The 21,757-nt window shown below is 43.7% G+C and overlaps 1 protein-coding gene across 1 annotated transcript in view; it reads right to left on the reverse strand.

Moving 5' to 3' along the window:
* The window catches only part of LOC124002508 (inositol 1,4,5-trisphosphate receptor type 2-like), a 173,865-nt gene that overhangs the window by 106,626 nt on the left and 45,482 nt on the right, over positions 1 to 21,757 (reverse strand). Inside the window, 20 exon segments of the mRNA XM_046309958.1 lie at positions 1,699 to 1,821; positions 2,096 to 2,221; positions 4,023 to 4,112; positions 4,251 to 4,418; positions 4,511 to 4,676; positions 7,129 to 7,180; positions 7,449 to 7,572; positions 8,325 to 8,521; positions 9,219 to 9,366; positions 9,632 to 9,779; positions 10,122 to 10,373; positions 11,031 to 11,216; positions 11,534 to 11,653; positions 11,896 to 12,068; positions 12,443 to 12,601; positions 13,302 to 13,443; positions 17,111 to 17,271; positions 17,457 to 17,556; positions 17,681 to 17,832; positions 20,758 to 20,802. Coding sequence (XP_046165914.1) covers positions 1,699 to 1,821; positions 2,096 to 2,221; positions 4,023 to 4,112; positions 4,251 to 4,418; positions 4,511 to 4,676; positions 7,129 to 7,180; positions 7,449 to 7,572; positions 8,325 to 8,521; positions 9,219 to 9,366; positions 9,632 to 9,779; positions 10,122 to 10,373; positions 11,031 to 11,216; positions 11,534 to 11,653; positions 11,896 to 12,068; positions 12,443 to 12,601; positions 13,302 to 13,443; positions 17,111 to 17,271; positions 17,457 to 17,556; positions 17,681 to 17,832; positions 20,758 to 20,802 — 2,832 coding nt within the window.

Here is a 21,757-nt window from a genome sequence, read left to right on the forward strand (position 1 = left end):
TATACAGTAATAGAATGCATTTATTGAGTTGAAAATTAGTAAGAAGTGAACAAACATGTACAGTACCAGTCAAAAGTTTGGACACCTACTCATTCAAGGGTTTTTCTTTATTTTAACTATTTTCTACATTAATAGTGAAGACATCTAAAGTATGAAATAACACATATGGAATATTGTAGTAACCAAAAAAAGTGAGAAACAAATTAAAATATATGTTATATTCTTCAAAAAGCCACCCTTTGCCTTGACAGCTTTGCACAGTCTTGGCATTCTCTCAACCAACTTCACCTGGAATGCTTTTCAGTCTTGAAAGAGTTACCACATATGTTGAGCACTTGTTGGATGCTTTTCCTTCACTCTGCCCTCCAACTCATCCCAAGCCATCTTGATTGGGTTGAGGTGAGGTGGTCCAGGTCATCTGATGCAGCACTCCATCACTCTCCTTCTTGGTCAAATAGCCTGTAGGTGTGTTGTGTCATTGTCCTTTTGAAAAACAAATGATAGTGGGACTAAGCCCAAACCAGATGAGATGGCGTGTCGCTGCAGAATGCTGTGGTAGCCATGCTGGATAAGTTTGCCTTGAAATTCTAAATAAATCACAGAAAGTGTCACCAGCAAAGCAACCCCACACCATCACACCTCCTACACCATGCTTCACGGTGGGAACCACACATGCGGAGATCATCTGTTCACCTACTCCAAACCTCACAAAGACCTCTCAAATTTGGACTCATCAGACAAAAATAAAAAATAAAAAATACCACCGGTATAATGTCCATTTCTCATGTTTCTTGGCCCAAGCAAGCGTCTTCTTCATACTGGTGTCCTTTAGTAGTGTTTTCTTTGCAGCAATTCAACCATGAAGGCCTGATTCATGCAGATGCCTCTGAACAGTTGATGTTGAGATGTGTCTGTTACTTGAACTCTGTGAAGCATTAATTTGGGCTGCAATTTTTGAGGCTGCTAACTCTAATGAACTTATCCTCTGCAACAGAGGTAACTCTGCGTCTTCCTTTCCTGTGGCGGTCCTCATGAGAGCCAGTTTCATCATAGCGTTTGATGGTTTTGGCGACTGCACATGAAGAAACTTTCAAAGTTCTTGACATTTTCCACATTGACTGACCTTCATGTCTTAATGTAATGATGGAATGTCATCTCTTTGCTTATTTGAGCTGTTTCTTGCAATAATATGGACTTGGTCTTTTACCAAGTAGGGCTATCTTCTGTATACCACACCTACCTTGTCACAACACAACTGATTGGCTCAAAAGCATTCAGAAGGAAAGTTAAAAAGGCACGCCTGTTAATTGAAATGCATTCCAGGTGACTACCTCATGAAGCTGGTTGAGAGAATACCAAGAGTGTGCAAAGCTGTCATCAAGGCAAAGGGTGGCTCCTTTGAAGAATCTCAAATATAAAATATATTTTGATTTGTTTAACAATTTGTGTTTACTACATGATTCCATATGTATTATTTCATAGTTTTGATGTCATCACTATTATTATACAATGTATAAAATAGTCTAAATAAAGAAAAACCGTCGAATGAGTAGGTGTGTCCAAACTTTTGACTGGTACTGTATGTCCCATGTATGTGTTTGTGAGTGTGTGTCCATACATGCATACAGTGTGCGAGTGTGTGTGTGCAAGCACAGTGGGCATGAATGAATGCGTGCAAGCATGTTTGTGTTAGCGTACCCCTGGTGTAAGGAAAAGGTTGAGGTATTTGTGGAGCAGAGCCTGGTTCTGGCTGTTGCCTCTACAGAAGTACTGCAGGAATACATGGGCCAGTGTCATGATCTCATTCATCTTCTCATCACTCTGGGGACAGACAGGAGTCACAACACGCTTTCACAATTGCATCACCACAAAATCAATCCATACAGATGGTCCAACAAAGCTACCAGGGCAGCGTTTATATATCTAGTCAAGTTTTATCCAGGTAAGGTCTGGTTATTGAGCATGACAACATCCATGTAAGGCTTTGAGGGGCCTCATCTGAAGCATTTATTTAAAGCCCAAATGGACTGGGCGCCTTTGTGTGTTTGACACTTACTGTAATGACTGAAATCTGTAAATGTGATGACGTGCTCACCTTCTCATAAGGTATCTGGAGCAGGTCCAGCACCACAGAGTGAGCCCCCATGTTCTTCAGCAGCCTCTGCTGCTGCACACAACTCTTCTTACTGGGGTAACACAGCTTACTGAGCCGCAGCAGGATCTACAGACCACACATACACACAGTTCAGACAAACACATACAGCACATTCAGAAAGTATTCAGACCACTTTTTCCACTTAATTACGTTACAGCCTTATTCTAAAATGGATTAAATTGTCCCCCCTCCCTCTCATCAATCTACAAACAATAACCCATAACAACAAAGCAAAAAGTATTTTTTTAGAAATGTTTGCTCATAAAAAATACAAATGAAATATCACATTTGCATAAGTATTCAGACCCTTTACTCAATACTTTGTTGAAGCACCTTTAGCAGCGATTACAGCCTCAAGTCTTGGGTATGATGCTACAAGCTTGGCACACCTGTATTTGGGGAGTTTCTCACATTCTTCTCTGCATATCCTCTCAAGCTGTCAGGTTGGATGGGAAGCGTCACTGCACAGCTTCTTTCAGGTCTCTCCGGAGATGTTCGATCGGGTTCAAGTCCGGGCTCTGGCTGGGCCACTTAAGGACATTCAGAGACTTGTCCCGAAGCCACTCCTGCATTGTCTTGGCTGTGTGTTTAGGGTTGTTGTCCTTCTGGAAGGTGAACCTTCTCCCCAATCTGTGGTCCTCAACACTCTGGAGCACGTTTTCGTCAAGGATCTCTCTGTACTTTTCTCTGTTCATCTTTACCTCGATCCCGACTTGACTCCCAGTCCCTACAGCTGAAAAACATCACCACAGCATGATTCTGCCACCACCATGCTTCACCGTAGGGATGGTTCCATGTTTCCCCCAGAAGTGACAATTGGCATTCAGGCCAAATAGTTCAATGTTGGTTTCATCAGACCAGAGAATTTTGTTTCGCATGGTCTGAGAGTCCTTTAGGTGCCTTTTACTAAAGAGTGGCTTCTGTCTGGCCACTCTACCATAAAGGCCTGATTGGTGGAGTGCTGCAGAGATGGGAGAACCTTCCAGGAGGACAACCATCTCCACAGAGGAACTCTAGAGGAACTCCCTGATCCAATGCCCTCCTCAACCGGTTGCCCAGTTTGGCTGGGCGGCCAGTTCTCGGAGTCTTGGTGGTTCCAAACTTCTTCCATTTAAGAATAATTGAGGCCACTGTGTTCTGGAAGGACCATATACTGCAGACATTTTTGGTACCCTTTCCCAGATCTGTGTATCGACACAATCCTGTCTCGGTGCTCTATGGACAATTCCTTCGACCTCATGGCTTGGTTTTTGCGCAGACATGCACTGTCAACTGTGGGACCTGATATAGACTGGTGTGTATCTTTCCAAATCATGTCCAATCAAGTTGAAGAAACATCTCAAGGATAATCAAATGGAAACAGGATGCACCTGAGCTCAAATGAGTCTCATAGCAAAGGGTCTGAATACTTATGTAAATGTTTATTTTTATTTATTTTTACTGTTTTTCCCTTTGCCATTATGAGTTATTGTGTGTAGATCCATTTTAGAATAAGGCTGTAACATAACATAATGTGGAAAAGGTCAAGGGGTCTGAATACTTTCCGAATGCACTGTACATGCATTTAATGGCTACATAGCAATAAGTCTAAACTACACTTTTTCAACTGCTTTAATTTAATGTTACTGAAGCTCATTCAATTCAATGCTATTGTATCCCCTCAGGAGCAATTAAGAAAGGCAAGGCAGGTTACAAGGCAGGCAAGTCCAGCTCATGTTGGCCACACATTGGCCAGTGATGTGAGGTCTGTAAATTGTTAGTGTGTAATCAATAACCCCAGGGTCATGATGTATTTTCAGACTGCACTGACTAATTGATTACGCTGCCAATACCACACACACTATAAGGGGACAGAATGGCAGCCCACCTCTTTGACGATGTTGTAGTTGTTAGCTTTGTTGCTGTCTATATGAGGCTTCACATCCCCATCCTGTACTGGACTCAGGATGCCCGCCTCCTGTCATTTACACAACACAAACATATTTGGAAGTCAGGATTCAGCCCTCCCTTAGCCATAAGTGCTGTGTGGCCTATAGGGGGCATACTATACTGTACGATGGGGTACAATAGTATACTGTAAAGTATAGTGTTGTACCTCCATGGTCTGCTCCTTGACCTGGCTGTCTCCTATGTCCTCACTGCCGTAGCCTCCACTCTTCTCCACCCATAGTTCAGACTTCTCCACCGCCAGCCTGAGCTGGTCCAGGTTAGTCTTGATCTGCTTGTAGTTCTCCACATCCTGCTCCGAAACCAGCAACTGCACCTGCAGGAGACCACAGGAACACACAGTGAAATCAGACACACGCATAAAAACAGATCAGGCGCACGCTCATGAACCACCAACTGTGCCTTTACCTGTTTGAAGGCCTGTAGGACCTCGGCTCTCTGGCTGAAGTGTTTGAACATGAGCTGCAGCGAGCCAGACACCAGCGGGGTGTAGTCCTGCATGATGAGATGGATCAGTACCCTCAGGAAGGTCCTGCCTCCCTCGTCATCCAGCTCAACAGCACTACACTCTGAACTAGAAGCACCAGAAGCAGGGTTAGAGAGAAAAATTGTTAGACACGGCACGACGCACTGAATTGGAAGCACCAGACACAGGGTTAAAATAAAATCGAATTTTTCACTTGCCGAATACAACGGGTATAGATTTAACATGAAATAATTGCATACGAGCCCTTCCCAATCAAGCAGAGTAAAAAGAAAATGTGAATACAAAACAGGGGTATGAGGTAATTGAGGTATATATTTACATGAAGGCAGGGTAAGGTTATTACAGTTGAAGTCGGAAGTTCACATACATTTAGATTAGAGTCATTAAAACTCATTTTTCAACCACTCCACAAGTTTCTTGTGAACAAACTAAAGTTTTGGCAAGTCGGTTAGGACATCTACTTTGTGCATGACACAAGTAATTTTTACAACAATTGTTTACAGACAGATTATTTCACTTATAATTCACTGTATCACAATTCCAGTGGGTCAGAAGTTTACATACACTAAGTTGACAGTGCCTTTAAACAGCTTGGAAAATTCCAGAAAATGATATCATGGCTTTAGAAGCTTCTGATAGGCCAATTGACATAATTTGAGTCAATTGGAGGTCTACCTGTGGATGTATTTCAAGGCCTACCTTCAAACTCCGTGCCTCTTTGCTTGACATGGGAAAATCAAAAGAAATCTGCCAAAAATTGTAGACCTCCACAAGTCTGGTTCATCATTGGGAGCAATTTCCAAATGCCTGAAGGTACCACGGTCATCTGTACAAACAATAGTACGCAAGTATAAACACCATGGGACCACGCAGCCATCATACCGCTCAGGAAGGTAGACGTGTTCGGAGAGATGAACGTACTTTGGTGCGAAAAGTGAAAATCAATCCCAGAACAGCAAAGGACCTTGCTGGAGGAAACAGGTACAAAAGTATCTATATCCACAGTAAAACGAGTGCTATATCGACATAACCTGAAAGACCGCTCAGCAAGGAAGAAGCCACTGTTCCAAAACCGCCATAAAAAAGCCAGACTACGGTTTGCAACTGCACACGGGGACAAAGAAGGTACTTTATGGAGAAATGTCCTCTGGTCTGATGAAACAAAAATAGAACTGTTTGGCCAGAATGAAGCCTGCAAGCCGAAGAACATCATCCAAAACATGAAGCACGGGGTGGCAGCATCATGTTGTGGGGGTGCTTTGCTGCAGGAGGGACTGGTGCACTTCACAAAATAGATGCCATCATGAGTAAGGAAAATTATGTGGATATATTGAAGCAATGTCTCAAGACATCAGCCAGGAAGTTAAAGCTTGGTCGCAAATGGGTCTTCCAAATGGACAATGACCGCAAGCAAACTTCCAAAGTTGTGGCAAAATGGCTTAAGGACAACGAAGTCAAGTTATTGGAGTGGCCATCACAAAGCCCTGATCTCAATCCTACAGAAAAATTGTGGGCAGAACTGAAAAAGCGTGTGCGAGCAAGGAGCTGACTCAGTTACACCAGCTCTGTCAGCAGGAACGGGCCAGAATTCACCCAACTTATTGTGGGAAGCTTGTGGAAGGCTACCTGAAACGTTTGACCCAAGTTAAACAATTTAAAGGCAATGCTACCAAATACTAATTGAGTGTATGTAAACTTCTGACCCACTGAGAGTGTGATGAAAGTGCTCTCCCCTCTTTCTCTTGTAGTCCATGATCAGCTCCTTGGTATTTCTGACATTGCGGGAGAGATTGTTGTCCCGGTACCACACGGGCCAAATCTCTGACCTTCTCCCTGTAGGCATTCTCATCACCGTCAGTGATCAGGCCTACCACCGTCGTGTTGTCAGTAAACTTGATGGTGTTGGAGTCGTGCGTGGCCACGCAGTCATGGTTAAACAGGGAGTACACACACCACTGAGAGGCCCCCATGTTGAGGGTCAGCGTAGCAGAGGTGCCTACCCTTACCACGGGGGCCATCCCGTCAGGAAGTCCAGGATCCAGTTGCAGAACGAGGGGTTCAGTCCCAGGGTCTCCAGCTTGGAGGGGACTATGGTGTTGGACACTGACCTGTAGTCTATGAACAACATCCTCACTAGTTATTTCCCCTCCTGTCCAGGTGGGAGAGGGCAGTGTGAAATGCAATTGAGATTGCGTCATCTGTGGATGGTATGCGAATTGGAGTGAGTCCAGGGTGCCTGAGATAATGTTACTGATGTGTGTTATGAGAAGCCTTCCAAAGCACTTCATAATTACAGATGCGAGTGTAACAAGGCAATAGTCATTTAGGCAGGCTACCTTGGAGTTCTTGTTACAGACACAGCACAATGTTCTGAACTGGAGGAATACAAAGGGTTCTAGACAGACACGGGGACACAGACATATAGGCACACAAACACACCACCTTTTTCTCTGAACTAAAACCATAGTGCACCCTTTTTCTCACACACACACACGTATGTAGTCCAACAGACAGATACAGGCACACACAGTTTATTTACCTCCCAGCAAACATTGACTCTGCTTTGGCTGCAATCTCATCAATGTCTGGATCTGAAAATGTAAAAAATATTGTGAATCTGAATCACTGAACCCAATTATAGAAAGCCCAATTATAAAAAGTAATTGATGGCTGTGACAGCACAGCGCAAACAATTGATTACAACAGCAATCAACAAACCAGCAGGATTCCCCTCAGATATTAACTGAAACACTCAAGATTCCCCCAGCCTGGTCCTAATTTGAGCATAGGAGTTGGCAAGACAGTACAAATAGATCTGGGACCAGGCCAAGATGTCCCTATGTAATGATAGAGCTTTACCTGACATGGAGGGAAATTCAGACAATGATATAGAGCTGTCCGGTAGATTACTGTCCCCAAACTCTTTCTTATAGATGGACAACAGGTAGGTGATCCTATAGTCCAGTCGCACACTCAGAATAAACTGATGGGAGAACAAGATGGAAGCAGATAAAAGGATCACCATGTTAAATTACCTAAATGTACACAAAGCTAAAATAGTGAAATCAGAGACCTTGAACAGTGTTTACCAACTGTTTGTTTTCACACATGATATACATCAGGGATAGATAGGCAACTAGATTCAGCCGCAGGATGATTTTTGTCAAAGCGGATGGTCGGGGGCAGGAACAAAATTATAATCATTTGTACACTGCAAATTGACCACAACTAAAACCAATAACAAATTGTATTTGAAAATAATAATTTCATACTTTGATTGTACTGAGTCACAATCACGTCTCTTTTTTTATTCGTGGAAATACTTGGGAACAGACTTCTTAAATTAAACTAATTTTCAGCTGAATTCCTGGACATTTTTTTACTAAAAACTTGTGGGGCAAAATTTCAAAAATCACTTGTGGGGCGGTTTTGGTTCGCCTGGTGCCGACCCCTGGTACACATCGTCCAACCAAATGCTTACTTGCAGGTTCCTTCTCAACAATGTAACAACAATAAGAAATAATGCAAGTACAAAGTAAATGGTCCGGTAGAATAGAAAACATTTTAGCATGTGTATAATTAAAGGAAGGCACAGTTTATAGTACATTATTGTACCAAAGGTATACAATCAATAGAGGATTATATAGAGGATAGAGGATTTGACCACAGCCAGCCTCAAGCCTCAACAGTTACAGGTAACTGGCCCTCCAGACCACATGGTGGAGCTCCACTCACCTGTAAAATCTCAATGATTTTGAGCTTGGTGTCCATGACCATGACATCCTCGTTGTCTGTCAGACAGAGTGGTTGTTTTCTGTCCTGAAGGGACGGGGTTGTGTTCGGGAGGTGGTGAGGCTGGACGTGCCCTCGACTCAGCACCATCTGAGTCATCATCTCTCCCACACCGTGGATGGTACGAAACACATTGTTCCCTGGAAGACAGAGAGACAGACTGAAAAAGACAGGGACTACATGGCAACATGTTCTGTTGTGTGTCCTAATGCACACGATCCAGGACATACAAGCTCTATAGACAACAGTAGGTTTAACAAAGAGATGGGGATCAGAACACATGTCTCTTAAAGTTGTTTCTGATTGTGATCTGGACACTGTCATCTACAATGAACAAAAATATTAACGCAACAGTGTTGGTCCCGTTTCATGAGCTGAAAAAAAAAGAACAAAATAATTTGACATTTTCCACAAAAAAAAAGCTTACTTCCCCTGAGAAGTATTTTTTCTGTGATAAAGCCCTTTTGTGGGGGAAAACTCATTCTGATTGCCTGGGCCTGGTTGCCAAGTGAGTGGGCCTATGCCCTCCAAGGCCCACCCATGGCTGCACCACTGCCCAGTCATGTGAAATCCATAGATTAGGGCCTAATGAATTTATTTAAATTGACTGCTGTCCTTCTATGAACTGCAACTCAGTAAAAAAATTGAAATTGTTGCATGTTGCATATATATTTTTGTTTTGTATACTCATACCTACTCATGTACCATTTCATCTACCCATCTAAATTGCATTATTCAATTTGAAATGTGCATGCTTAATAAATAAATACATCGTTTTTTGATTTAATTAAATGTTTTAATCCGTTATTTAATGAATTAATTTTCTGTGTGACTGACCTGCCTCAGGGCTCTTGCTGAGCTCGGCCATGTCGTTAAGCGGGTGCTGGACAAAGTCCAGGATGGCCAGCAGGGTGCGTGTGAGACGCAGCAGCTCACTGAAGCTGTAGAAGCCAAAATAAACCAGGTTACGGGCCAGGTGCACCACCTACAAGACAGGAGAGGAGAGAGATGTGGATTTCCCCCCACAGAGGCCAGAGTTAAACAACTTGAACATCAGAAAGTAATCCTGTCCATTACCATCTATGGTCACCACTGGGTGGGAGATCGACTGTTCTAAGAGTTGTATTATTGTGTCTTTGCGAAAATACAACAAAAAGAAAGTAAACATGTCTACATCCATAGTTTGGATTACAGCCAATCACATGCACCCTGCTGGCCATCCACACAAATAATTGTGTACTTTATTTTACCTCCAGAGTCAGTTCATTCTTCTCTTCGTCTCCAAAGGGAAAGGGCTGGCTGACCACGTCTTTGAGGTATTCCTCTACAAACTCCATGGTGGGGGCAAACTTCCTCTTCATCTCCTCTCTGGAGGTGTCAGTGAACTCGTACTCATACCTTGGGCGACAGTTATAGAGTATAGTTACTGTATAGCGTAGAAACTCCACAGTCTTTACAAGAGAAACAAATTAACTTCTTTAAAACTGTGAAAGAGAGCTTCAGCCTAGAACATGACTGCCTTGATTCTGTAGAGAAAAGAAAGTGCTGTCGCTACCTAGACGCATTAAAGAAATGTAGCAAACCGAAGATGCAATCCACCTGCGATGATTCTCTACCCAGAGGTCATTTTCTTTCCGGTGGTGTGCCAGTTACAGATCCGTTATTGCCAAATCCTCAGATCCCAAAGCCACACATCAAAGCCCCCCCCCACCAGCCACGCCACACACCCCACACACGCACTCGTGGATGGTGATCTTGGAGGGGATCTCTGTCCAGAGGCGGGCGTAGCGCACGGCCACCACTGCCTCCTGGGGCTCGCGGTCCACGTGCATGTGCAGCATGAGGCGGCAGAAGGAGGCGCGCAGGTTGTAGGGCAGGCAGTCGTCAAACATGCAGCGCAGGATCAGGTCCACGGGCAGCTGGCTGGACACCTGGTTGATGGCCAGGTACTGACGGTCCAGACACATCTTGGCAAACAGGTTGAGCTGGTATCTGGAAGGTGGATGGGGAAAATGGATAGGAAATACATGGAGAAGAGGTGTCATAGAAATGTAGAAGAAATAGCGCCTACACTCATAAAGCCCCATAGAAATATGCCATGCTGTAGTATAGGGATCATCAACTAGATTCAGCAGCGGGCCTATTTTTTCTAGAGTGGATTGTCAAGTGGCCGGAACATAAATCACAAATAATTTGTAGTCTGCAAATTATCCACAAAAAGCTGAAACAGATATAATATTTGACTAAAACAATCCTTTCAAACCTTGCTTACATTTGTTTTACGATCACATCTGTCTACTATGAGTGGAAATACTTTTTAAAAATTTATAAATCACTTGGAGCTGATTTGCTGGTCCAACAATTAAAACATTTTTATTTTCTCAGAGAACGTGGGAGGCCAAATTAATTAAACCCGGGCTCGCCAGTTGGTGAACCCTGACAGTAAACTTGTGTCAATCAATGGAAAGAAAAAAGTGGGATTCATTATTTATTCACAAAGTAGGAGCTGAAAACACCCAAATGGTTGACACAGTGTATTTTAAAGGACCATGAATACTTGATACATAAATAAATTGGAGAACCAATGTTTCGGCACGAAGTGTCTAATAAAGATTCCCAGAACGCCCTGCTGCAGTAGCTGTCTAGTACCTGTAGTAGGTGATGACGTCGTTGTCCAGCTTGTGGTTGCCCTTTGCATCCTGGGCCAGGTGGCGGATGGACTTGCCGTGTGGCTCCTTGTGGCTGTCAATCCAGTAGAGCCACACCTCCTCGTCCTCCTCGGTGTCCTCCTGCAGCATGGACGACTGCAAGGTAGTCTCCATGCTGGGGATGAGCCTGGGGGGGTGGAAGATGGCCAGAGGAGAAGAGCATTCGGACACATAGTGCCTACTACTATCCTGTAGTATATTTGAACTGTGTACAATTCTGCATACACCAGCTAACTGATATTCATCCAAGCTGTATTTTTATATAGATGTACCAGCATGATGGAATGTGAATTAGTGTACAACAGAGTCATGCCCAATGTCAGCGCTGTCCCATTGCACGGTAAAAAGACAAGTAACAGTCCCCAATCTGAGAAGCTGATTCTAAACAGACTGTACCTGCACTACAGTGTTAGGTAGAGAGCACAGGAGGTGTGCGTGACTCACTTGGTCTGGATGAGGATCTCAGCGTTGGCGGGGTTCAGAATGAATTTACAGATGAGTTCCTGTGTCACTGGGATGGCCGTCTTATTGGACACGCACAGGTCTGACAGGTAGTCCAGAAACCTGATAGGAAGACAGAGGACAACCAAACCCAGTAGAGTGGCTTTAAAAAATCTCACAACCACAAGCAACACAAACATACAGTATTAGACTTTTATTTTTTTTGCAAATTGTGCGTTATAAACCCCAGTTTGTATATCTACCCCAAACATTGGGATCATTGTGGATAAAATGTGTGTGTGTGTGTGTGTCATATGCATACTATAATGTGTGTTATGTATTGTACATCCCTCCTCTGCCCTGACCTGGGCTCTCGGTTGCGACGCAGCAGATTGACGAAGGTCTCGATCTCCTTGGCTGTGATGTGTTTCTCCAGCAGCTTGCGGTTGTTGTGGAGCAGGGCAGTGATGGTGTCCTCTGCCAGGATCTCATAACCGATCTGAGACTGCATGATGGAGAACTTCTTGGCTATATACTCCTGGAGGGCAGAATGAGACCAATCGATACCATCACAGGAAAACATACGTTCTAGAGGGATAGCAGAGCGAAGAGCATAGCAATGGAACTTCTAGAATGGGAAAGCCCTTCAGGCCACATCAATTTGACTTCACTCTCATGGGTATCCTCTAAATGACAGATATGGTATTCTCTCTCTACATTAACCAAAACACAACAATGGATTTTCATCTCTCACATTCATGTGACTGAATTAACTAATGACGAGATGTGAGACATGCTGAAACAAATCGATATACTAGTATTAAATGTAAATGTAGTATGGTACTATAGTCACTGAAGTTATTGACCAAGTAAGGTAGGTTGAGGACAACTACAGTAGGGAGGACTACTTGCCTGGTTCTTGCGGTAGTCCTGTTGGGAGTGGCGCAACACTCGGTAGCACAGCCGCAGCATGTACTTAAAGGGAGCGTAGCGCTGGTCCCCCAAGTCCTCCAACTTCAGCATGGGACCCTCCCCCTGGTCTGTGAACGGGGCCTTCAGAATACCAAAAATCTGGAGACAGAGACATTTCAGAGGTTACAAGATTATGATATGATAACGTGCTGATGCCAAAGAAAACGCACTTCAAAAGGAGATGTTGTTGATGTTGTCCGCATCCTTCCTAATCCCGATAATGACCACTGCCAGCATCATTAGCGCTAACAATACTATTAGCGTGGCCTTTGGCATAATGGACTGGAGTTATTGCTCCCTTGAATTTCTGCTATCAGATGGACCGCTTACTCCCTGCACTCTAATCCCCATAAGTCACAGTGTAATGACCATGAGGAAAGAGACAGTGAAATTCACCTTCCTCTAGCTATGCGTGCCTGTCTGCTTCTGCGCTAGCCTATATGTCTGTCTGTGACGTCAAAAGAAATATGCACAGTTGTTGTTAACTTTAACAGCTGTTGAAGATGTAAATCTGAAACGGTCAATGAAGAAAAAGTGATAAAGGTCTGCATGCATCGCTGTCATCATTACCCAATATATTTGTTAAGACAACGACAAACGACACAGAAACTGGCCGAAGCAGGAGCAAGACCAAAGCTAGAGGATACATGTTTAGGTGATTTTCTGGGAGTGTGTGTGTGTGTGTGTGTGTGTGTGTGTGTGTGTGTGTGTGTGTGTGTGTGTGTGTGTGTGTGTGTGTGTGTGTGTGTGTGTGTGTGTGTGTGTGTGTGTGTGTGTGTGTGTGTGTGTCTGAGCTGACCTGGGCTAGAATGTTCTGTTCCCTCATTAGTTTCTGCCTCTCTCTGTTCGGGTTGGAGATGACCACAGACAGTACGTCCTGACCGTTGTTGGGGACCTCGCACACAAAGAAGATCAGGTCCTCCAACAGCTTGGTCACAAACCTGGGAAACACGGGCCCACAAAAAAGCATTGGTACACATTCAGCAGTCTGAAATTTTGATTTTTCAACGCCGATACCGATTATTGGAGGACCAAAAAAGCCGGTACATCGGCCGATTTTTATTTATTTATTTGTAATAATGACAATTACAACAATACTGAATGAACAGTTATTTTAACTTAATATACAGTGGGGCAAAAAAAGTATTTAGTCAGCCACCAATTGCAAGTTCTCCCACATAAAAAGATGAGAGGCCTGTAATTTTCATCATAGGTACCCTTCAACTAAGACAGACAAAATGAGAAGAAAAAAATCCAGAAAATCACATTGTAGGATTGTTAATTAATTTATTTGCAAATTATGGTGGAAAATAAGTATTTGGTCACCTACAAACAAGCAAGATTTCTGGCTCTCACAGACCTGTAACTTCTTCTTTAAGAGGCTCCTCTGTCCTCAACTTGTTACCTGTATTAATGCACCTGTTTGAACTTGTTATCAGTATAAAAGACACCTGTCCACAACCTCAAACAGTCACACTCCAAACTCCACTATGGCCAAGACCAAAGAGCTGTCAAAGGACACCAGAAACAAAATTGTAGACTTGCACCAGGCTGGGAAGACTGAATCTGCAATAGGTAAGCAGCTTGGTTTGAAGAAATCAACTGTGGGAGCAATTATTAGGAAATCGAAGACATACAAGACCACTGATAATCTCCCTCGACCTGGGGCTCCACGCAAGATCTCACCCCGTGGGGTCAAAATTATCACAAGAACGGTGAGCAAAAATCCCAGAACCACACGGGGGGAGCTAGTGAATGACCTGCAGAGAGCTGGGACCAAAGTAACAAAGCCTATCATCAGTAACACACTACGCCGCCAGAGACTCAAATCCTGCAGTGCCAGACGTGTCCCCCTGCTTAAGCCAGTACATGTCCAGGCCCGTCTGAAGTTTGCTAGAGAGCATTTGGATGATCCAGAAGAAGATTCTCCCAATGTCATATGGTCAGATGAAACCAAAATATTACTTTTTGGTAAAAACTCAACTCGTCGTGTTTGGAGAATAAAGAATGCTGAGTTGCATCCAAAGAACACCATACCTACTGTGAAGCATGGGGGTGGAAACATCATGCTTTGGGGCTGTTTTTCTGCAAAGGGACCAGGACGACTGATCAGTGTAAAGGAAAGAATGAATGGGGCCATGTATCGTGAGATTTTGAGTGAAAACGTCCTTCCATCAGCAAGGACATTGAAGATGAAACGTGGTTGGGTCTTTGACCTCTGTCATGTCCAACAAAGGGTATATAACAAAGTATTGAGATAAACTTTTGTTATTGAACAAATACTTTATTTTCCACCATAATTTGCAAATAAATTCATTTAAAAAATCCTACAATGTGATTTTCTGGATTTTTTCATTTTCATTTTGTCTGTCATAGTGTAAGTGTATCTATGATGAAAATTACAGGCCTCTCATCTTTTTAAGTGGGAGAACGTGCACAATTGGTGGCTGACTAAATACTTTTTTTGCCCCACTGTAATAAATCAATAAAATCAATTTAGCCTCAGGTAAATAATGAAACATGTTCAATTTGGTTTAAATAATGCAAAAACAAAGTGTTGGAGAAGAAAGTAAAAGTGCAACATGTGCCATGTAAGAAAGCTAACGTTTCAGTTCCTTGCTCAGAGGATGAGAACATATGAAAGCTGGTGGTTCCTTTTAACATGAGTCTTCAATATTTCCAGGTAAGAAGTTTTAGGTTGTAGTTATTATAGGAATTATAGGATTATTTCCCTCTATACCATTTGTATTTCATTAACCTTTGACTATTGGATCTTATTGGCACTTTAGTATTGCCAGTGTAACAGTAGAGCTTCCCCTCCCTCTCCTCCCTGGGTTCGAACCAGCAACACAACGACAACAGCCACCATCGAAGCAGCATTATCCATGCAGAGCAAGGGGAACAACTACTAGAAGGCTCAGAGCGAGTGACGTTTGAAATGCTATTAGCACGTGCTAACTAGCTAGCCATTTTACTTCGGTTACACCAGCCTAATCTCTGGAGTTGATAGGATTGAAGTCATAAACAGCGCAATGCTTGACGCACAACGAAGAGCTGCTGGAAAAATGCAGGAAAGTGCTGTTTGAATGAATGCTTACGCACCTGCTTCATCCTACCACCGCTCAGTTAGATACTTAGATACTTGTATGCTCAGTCAGATTATATGCAACACAGAACACGCTAGATAATCACACAGAACATGCTAGATAATCAACCATGTGTAGTTAACTAGTGATTATGATTGATTGTTTTTTATAAGATACGTTTAATGCTAGCTAGCAACTTACCTTGGCTTACTGCATTCGTGTAACAGGCAGTCTCCTTGTGGAGTGCAACGAGAGAGAGGCAGGTCGTTATAATGCGTTGGACTAGTTAACTGTAAGGTTGCAAGTTTAGATCCCCCGAGCTGACAAGGTGAAAATCTGTCCTTCTGCCCCTGAACAAGGCAGTTAAGCCACCGTTCCTAGGCCGTCATTGAAAGTAAGAATGTGTTTTTAACTGACGTGCCTAGTTAAATAAAGGTATTAAAAAAAATATGAATAAAAAACAAAAAAATAAAATCGGCGCCCAAAAATACAGATTTCCGATTGTTATGAAAACTTGAAATCGGCCCTAATTAATCATCCATTCCGATTAATCGGTCGACCTGTTTTATGGTAGTAGGAGAAGAACATTGGTGGATGTGACAGTAGTACACAGAACACCTTGTCTGTCAGAGAGCCATGGTTGTTGCGGACATAGAACAGCCACAGGGAATGAGGAAATGAATAAACCTGATTGGTTTGTTAAGAATACTTAGTAATCCAAATACACAGCGTAAGTAACCCTTTTGGATGTGTCACTAGGGGGCATACTGTCCCTCCTAAACTGACTGAAGCCCTATCACATGTTGTGTTGTCCTCAGGAGCCATTTTCAATTACATTGCTGTCTAAAAACGTTGCTAGCAGTCAAATCCTTGCTTTCTCATTCCACATTTTCTTCACTCTCAGATTCTGTCACTTAGATTCTGCTCTGTCTGAAAGAAAGGAAGTAGATGATCCAAAGTCCCTCCCCTCCAACCTCCAATGGGCTTTAAGGCGATTGGCGTAAACAATAAAAGAGGAAGCGAGGATTTGACGGCTAGAAACATTTTCAGACACAGCCAGGAAGTCTTGGTTGTGTCAGCAGGACTGTACTTAGCTCTATAGGGGATGACGCACATTCAATCATGGGTGTCCTAGAAGGCTACAATGTGGAGACTAACTTTTCTCTGAACGGGCACCTGCAGTATAACTCGGCTGGGGAAGACAGTGGCAGGCTACGCGGAAGGGCGTATTTCAAGCTGTCTACCACAGCTGAGTTATAGGTGCCGGTTTGGAGAAAAGTTAGGCTCAGATGGTTTCTTTACAGATATTCACACATTATACAATCCGAATGGACAGACAAGGAGATACGGATTATAGATATGCCTTCAGTGAGAGGATTTTCGGAAACAAGTAGCCCCATACATAGAGCTAGACTGTTCTGCACCTCATTTTGTTGTGAGCAGCATCCTATATAGAGCTAGACTGTTCTGCACCTCCTATCGTTCTGAGCAGAGCCCTATATAGAGCTAAACTGTTCTGTACCTCCTATCGTTCTGAGCAATGTTGCCACACTGCAGCTGCCTCACGGTCGACTCCAGGACCTTGTTGGCATCGTTAGCAAAGTCCAGGTCTCGGACCTCAGACAGGGGAACAGAGACAATGGCAAATGCCTCCTTGTCCTCCTTCGTACGGCAAGTGCCAATCTGTGGGTAGAGGGCAGGGTAGCCTAGTGGTTAGAGCGTGTGACTAGTAACCAGAAGGTTGTGAGTTCAAACCCCCGAGCTACCAAGGTACAAATTTGTCGTTTGACTACATTTGATAAGTTTGTTTTGATGCACAAAAAAGCAACAATCGTGGAACTGAAACAGCAGGGGAAGTAATGTGGGACCTTGAGCATGACGGGGCGCTCCTCCTCAGTGTCGATGGGAAAGTTGGTGCTAGTCACCCAGGTGTTGGTACATAGGTGCCTCAGCCGTACATAAGAGTTCCTGTTGGGAAAGCAAAATAGTTTTTAAAGTTTATTAGGCTGTAATTGAAATCTCTTCCAAGAGTCATTTAAAAGTGTTCCAAGAGTTTTGGATATCTTAAGTGTGTTTCAGGGGTCAGTCTGACCTGGGCACCAGACAGTCAGCCCTCTGCAGCGTGGTGGCGTCCAGCTCAAACAGAGAGGCGATGTCGTTGCCATGGGGCACAGACACCAGGGTGTAGGCTATCTTCTCTGCAGCCTGACGCTTCCTCTGGGAGTACACTGTATCCATCTCCGTCTGCAGACAGATAGCACAGACACACACAAGGAGGTGGATACCAAAGTTCTTACGACAAGCATTCTCAATGCTAATATCAACAGGCCTGTGCCACAGATCTACAACACTGTAGAAAAAAAAAAACAATGGCGGCTTATGTAATAACAATGAGACCGTGCATGTGGTTTGGACTGCACTGTGTGGATGCTGCAGACAGATAATAGGACAGCACAGAGAGTTAACCGCTGCAGCGTGCTCCACATGTTAATGGGAAGTAGCTCCACTGAACCGCCCCCGTGCCTCTGCACCTCTCCTTCCCTCTGGTGACTCACTCCATCCAGCAGCATATAACAGCAGAGCAGAGCAGACAGCACGTCTGTCTCCCCTCCCTCACCGGGCACCCCCGCACCCAGACGTTATGTAAGGAGCCCCCTGAGTGTCTGAGCCAACACGGGGGGTGTGTGTGTGTGTTGCCGCTTGCAGAGGCAGAATACCAATGCAGAAGGTGCAGACAAAAAGTGCAAAAAAAAGCTGTCTGGGAATAAATGTGGAACATTGTGTCTGTCTGTCTGTCTGTCTGTCTGTCTGTCTGTCTGTCTGTCTGTCTGTCTGTCTGTCTGTCTGTCTGTCTGTCTGTCTGTCTGTCTGTCTGTCTGTCTGTCTGTCTGTCTGTCTGTCTGTCTGTCTGTCTGTCTGTCTGTGTCTGTGTCTGTGTCTGTGTCTGTGTCTGTGTCTGTGTCTGTGTCTGTGTCTGTGTGTGTGTGTGTGTGTGTGTGTGTGTGAGAGAAAGTGAGTGACCGAGAAAAGGTCGAGAGAGAGTTTGGATGCAAGCAGAAGCATCTGGGGAGGCAGGGTAGCCTAGTGGTTAGAGCGTTGGACTAGTAACCGAAAGGTTGCAAGTTCGAATCCCCTGCACAAATCTGTCGTTCTGCCCCTGAACAGGCAGTTAACCCACTGTTCCTAGGCCGTCATTGAAAATTAGAATTTGTTCTTAACTGACTTGCCTAGTAAAATAAAGGTAAAATAAATAAAAATCTGTTCTTGCTGGTGAGTGTGAGAGAGGATTGTGTAATAGGACTTGGAGATGGTGTGAGAGAACAAGGTGGCCCAGTGTTTGACAGGCAAAATCGCTCTTCCACCGGAGAGAAACGCACACGCAAAGTCGCTCTCTTAGCAGAAACACACTGTTTGTAGAGGATTCACAGGTCCCTAAGCTTTTGATCTACCCTTTATGCAGTACTGTTTGTATTATCTTACCACGGATTGCATTCAATTTTCTAGGAGAGACGATTGTCATGTGTAGTTCAACTGCTCAAACAAATCTATTGAATGACCTTCATTTATCATTAAGTAAACATCACACATAAGCAGAATACTCAGATACAGCACATTCGGAAGGTATTCAAGACCCTTCACTCTTAGCATTTTATTACATTACATTCTAAAAATTGGATAAAAATCTGCACACCATAGCCCATAATCACAAAGCAAAAACAGGTATTCAGACCATTTACTCAGTACTTTGTTGAAGCACTTTTGGCAGCGATTACAGCCTAGAGTCTTCTTTGGTATGACGATACAAGCTTGGCACACTTGTATTTGTGGAGTTTCTCCCATTGTTCTCTGCAGATCCTCTCAAGCTCTGTCAGGTTGGACAGGGAGTGTTGCTGCACAGCAATTTCCAGGTCTCTACAGAGATGTTTGATCAGGTTCAAGTCCAGGCTCTGGCAGGGTCAGTCAAGGACATTCAGAGACTTGTCCCGAAGCCACTCCTGCGTTGTCTTGGCTGTGTGTTTAGGGTTGTTGTCCTGTTGGAAGGTGAACCTTTTTCCCAGTCTGAGGTCCAGAGCGCTATGGAGCAGGTTTTCATCAAGGATCTTTCTGTACTTCGCTCCGTTCATCTTTCTCTTGATCCTGACAAGTCTCCTGAATCCCTGCCGCTGAAAAACATCCCCCTAGGATGATGCTGCGAGCACCATGCTTCACCGTAGGGATGGTATTGGCCAGGTGATGAGCGGGGCCTGTTCTGACGCTTGGCATTCAGGCCAAAGAGTTCAATCTTGGTTTTATCAGACCAGAGAATTTGTTTCTCAAGGTCTGAAAGTACTTTAGGTGCCTTTTGGTAAACTCCAAGCAGGCTGTCATGTGCCTTTTACTGAGGAGTGGCTTCCGTCTGGGCACTCCACCATAAAGGCCTGAATGGTGGAGTGCTGCAGAGATGGTTGTCCTTCTGGAGCTCTGTCAGAGTGACCATCGGGTTCTTGGTCCAAGGACCTTCTCCCACAATTGGTCAGTTTGGCCGGGCGGCCATCTCTAGGAAGAGTCTTGGTGGTTCCAAACTTCTTCCATTTAAAGAATGATGGAGGTCACTGTGTTCTTGGGGACCTTCAATGCTGCAGACATTTTTTGGTACTCTTCCCCAGAACTGTGCCTCAACACAATCCTGTCACGGAGCTCTACAGACAATTCCTTTGACTTCATAGCTTGGTTTTTGCTCTGACATGCGCTGTCAACTGTGGGACTTTATATAGACAGGAGGGTGTCATTACAAATAATGTGCAATCAGTTGAATTTACCACAGGTGGACTCCAATCAAGTTGAAGAAACATCTCAAGGATGATCAATGGAAACAGAATGCTCCTGAGATCAATTTCAAGTATATTAAAGGGTCTGAATACTTACGTAAATATTTAATACATTTGCAACATTTCCTAAAACCTGTTTTTAGTTTGTCATTATGGGATACTGTGTGTAGAAAAAAACAGATTTAATCCATTTTGGAGCAAGGCTGCAAAGTAACAAAATGTGAAAAAAGATCAAGGGGTCTGAATACTTTCCGATTGCACCGTATACCATTTTGTTAAAATCAGTGGACCTGAGGTCCAGACTAAGGTCCATCAGACAGGACGATGAAAACATGAATAGTGCATCACTGACCTGACTCACCTCTGCTTTAGAATCCAAACTCTCATCCCGAAAATCAGGATTCATCTATAGGAAGAGAAGGATTTCAGACCCACACACAGCACACCATTGACTGACAAAATATTCTACAAGAACATATTGTTGATTTTGACTAAGTTAACCGATTAGATCAACTTTATTATAGCCTTGGGGAAATTCTTATTGCAGTGCTGCACCTGTACAACACAATACAGGACACTGCAGAGAGAGAACCATAACAATGGGAACACCGCCATCAACAGCACGTCTGGAACCTCAACATCTGCTCACCTCTCACTACTAGCCTTATCCCAGACATATAATGAGACTAAACAGTCGGTAACGAGAGGCCTAGCCAAATCACAACTCCTCTGATTACATTTTTCATGCCACACATGAGTACATCAGTAGAGCACACAAAGTACACACAGTATTCAGAAAGAGTCTGATATAAGAGAGTAGAAGTGCTGATATAGGATCAGTGTTTACTTTCAGATCACAAGGAATAAGATGAGCACCCTCAAAGCCAGGCCACTGAGAGGACTGACATAAGAGACAGTACAGAGACAGCAGTCTAGACAGAGAGTTGCATTGTGGTGTGTCGGCATCTCTCAGTTCCATGTGAGGTAGGCATTATAAACCAGTAGGGACATGATGTTAACCCGAGTTGTTAACACCCATACACTGGCAATCAGTCAAGTCAGAAAAAATGATCTAATAAGGGTTGGGTAGTGTCGGTCATTTGAATAATTCCACGTATTTAGTCAAATATCTTGTGATAAGGAAAGTAATGTACGTGAACAACACCCTGTAATACCAATGAGTCATTCATGGTTAGTCTTTAAAATGATCGGTATTCAAATTCAACCACTGACCGAACAGCAAAGTCAAAACACACTGAATAGACAACACAGCTGAACTTATACTGCAAGACATTTAAACAAAAACGATAACCGCCTGACTGTCAATTGTGTGTGTGCGTTTGTGTGTGTGGTGTGTGTGC

Source organism: Oncorhynchus gorbuscha, linkage group LG02, assembly GCF_021184085.1.
Source record: "Oncorhynchus gorbuscha isolate QuinsamMale2020 ecotype Even-year linkage group LG02, OgorEven_v1.0, whole genome shotgun sequence".
In the NCBI taxonomy this organism is placed as follows: domain Eukaryota; kingdom Metazoa; phylum Chordata; class Actinopteri; order Salmoniformes; family Salmonidae; genus Oncorhynchus; species Oncorhynchus gorbuscha.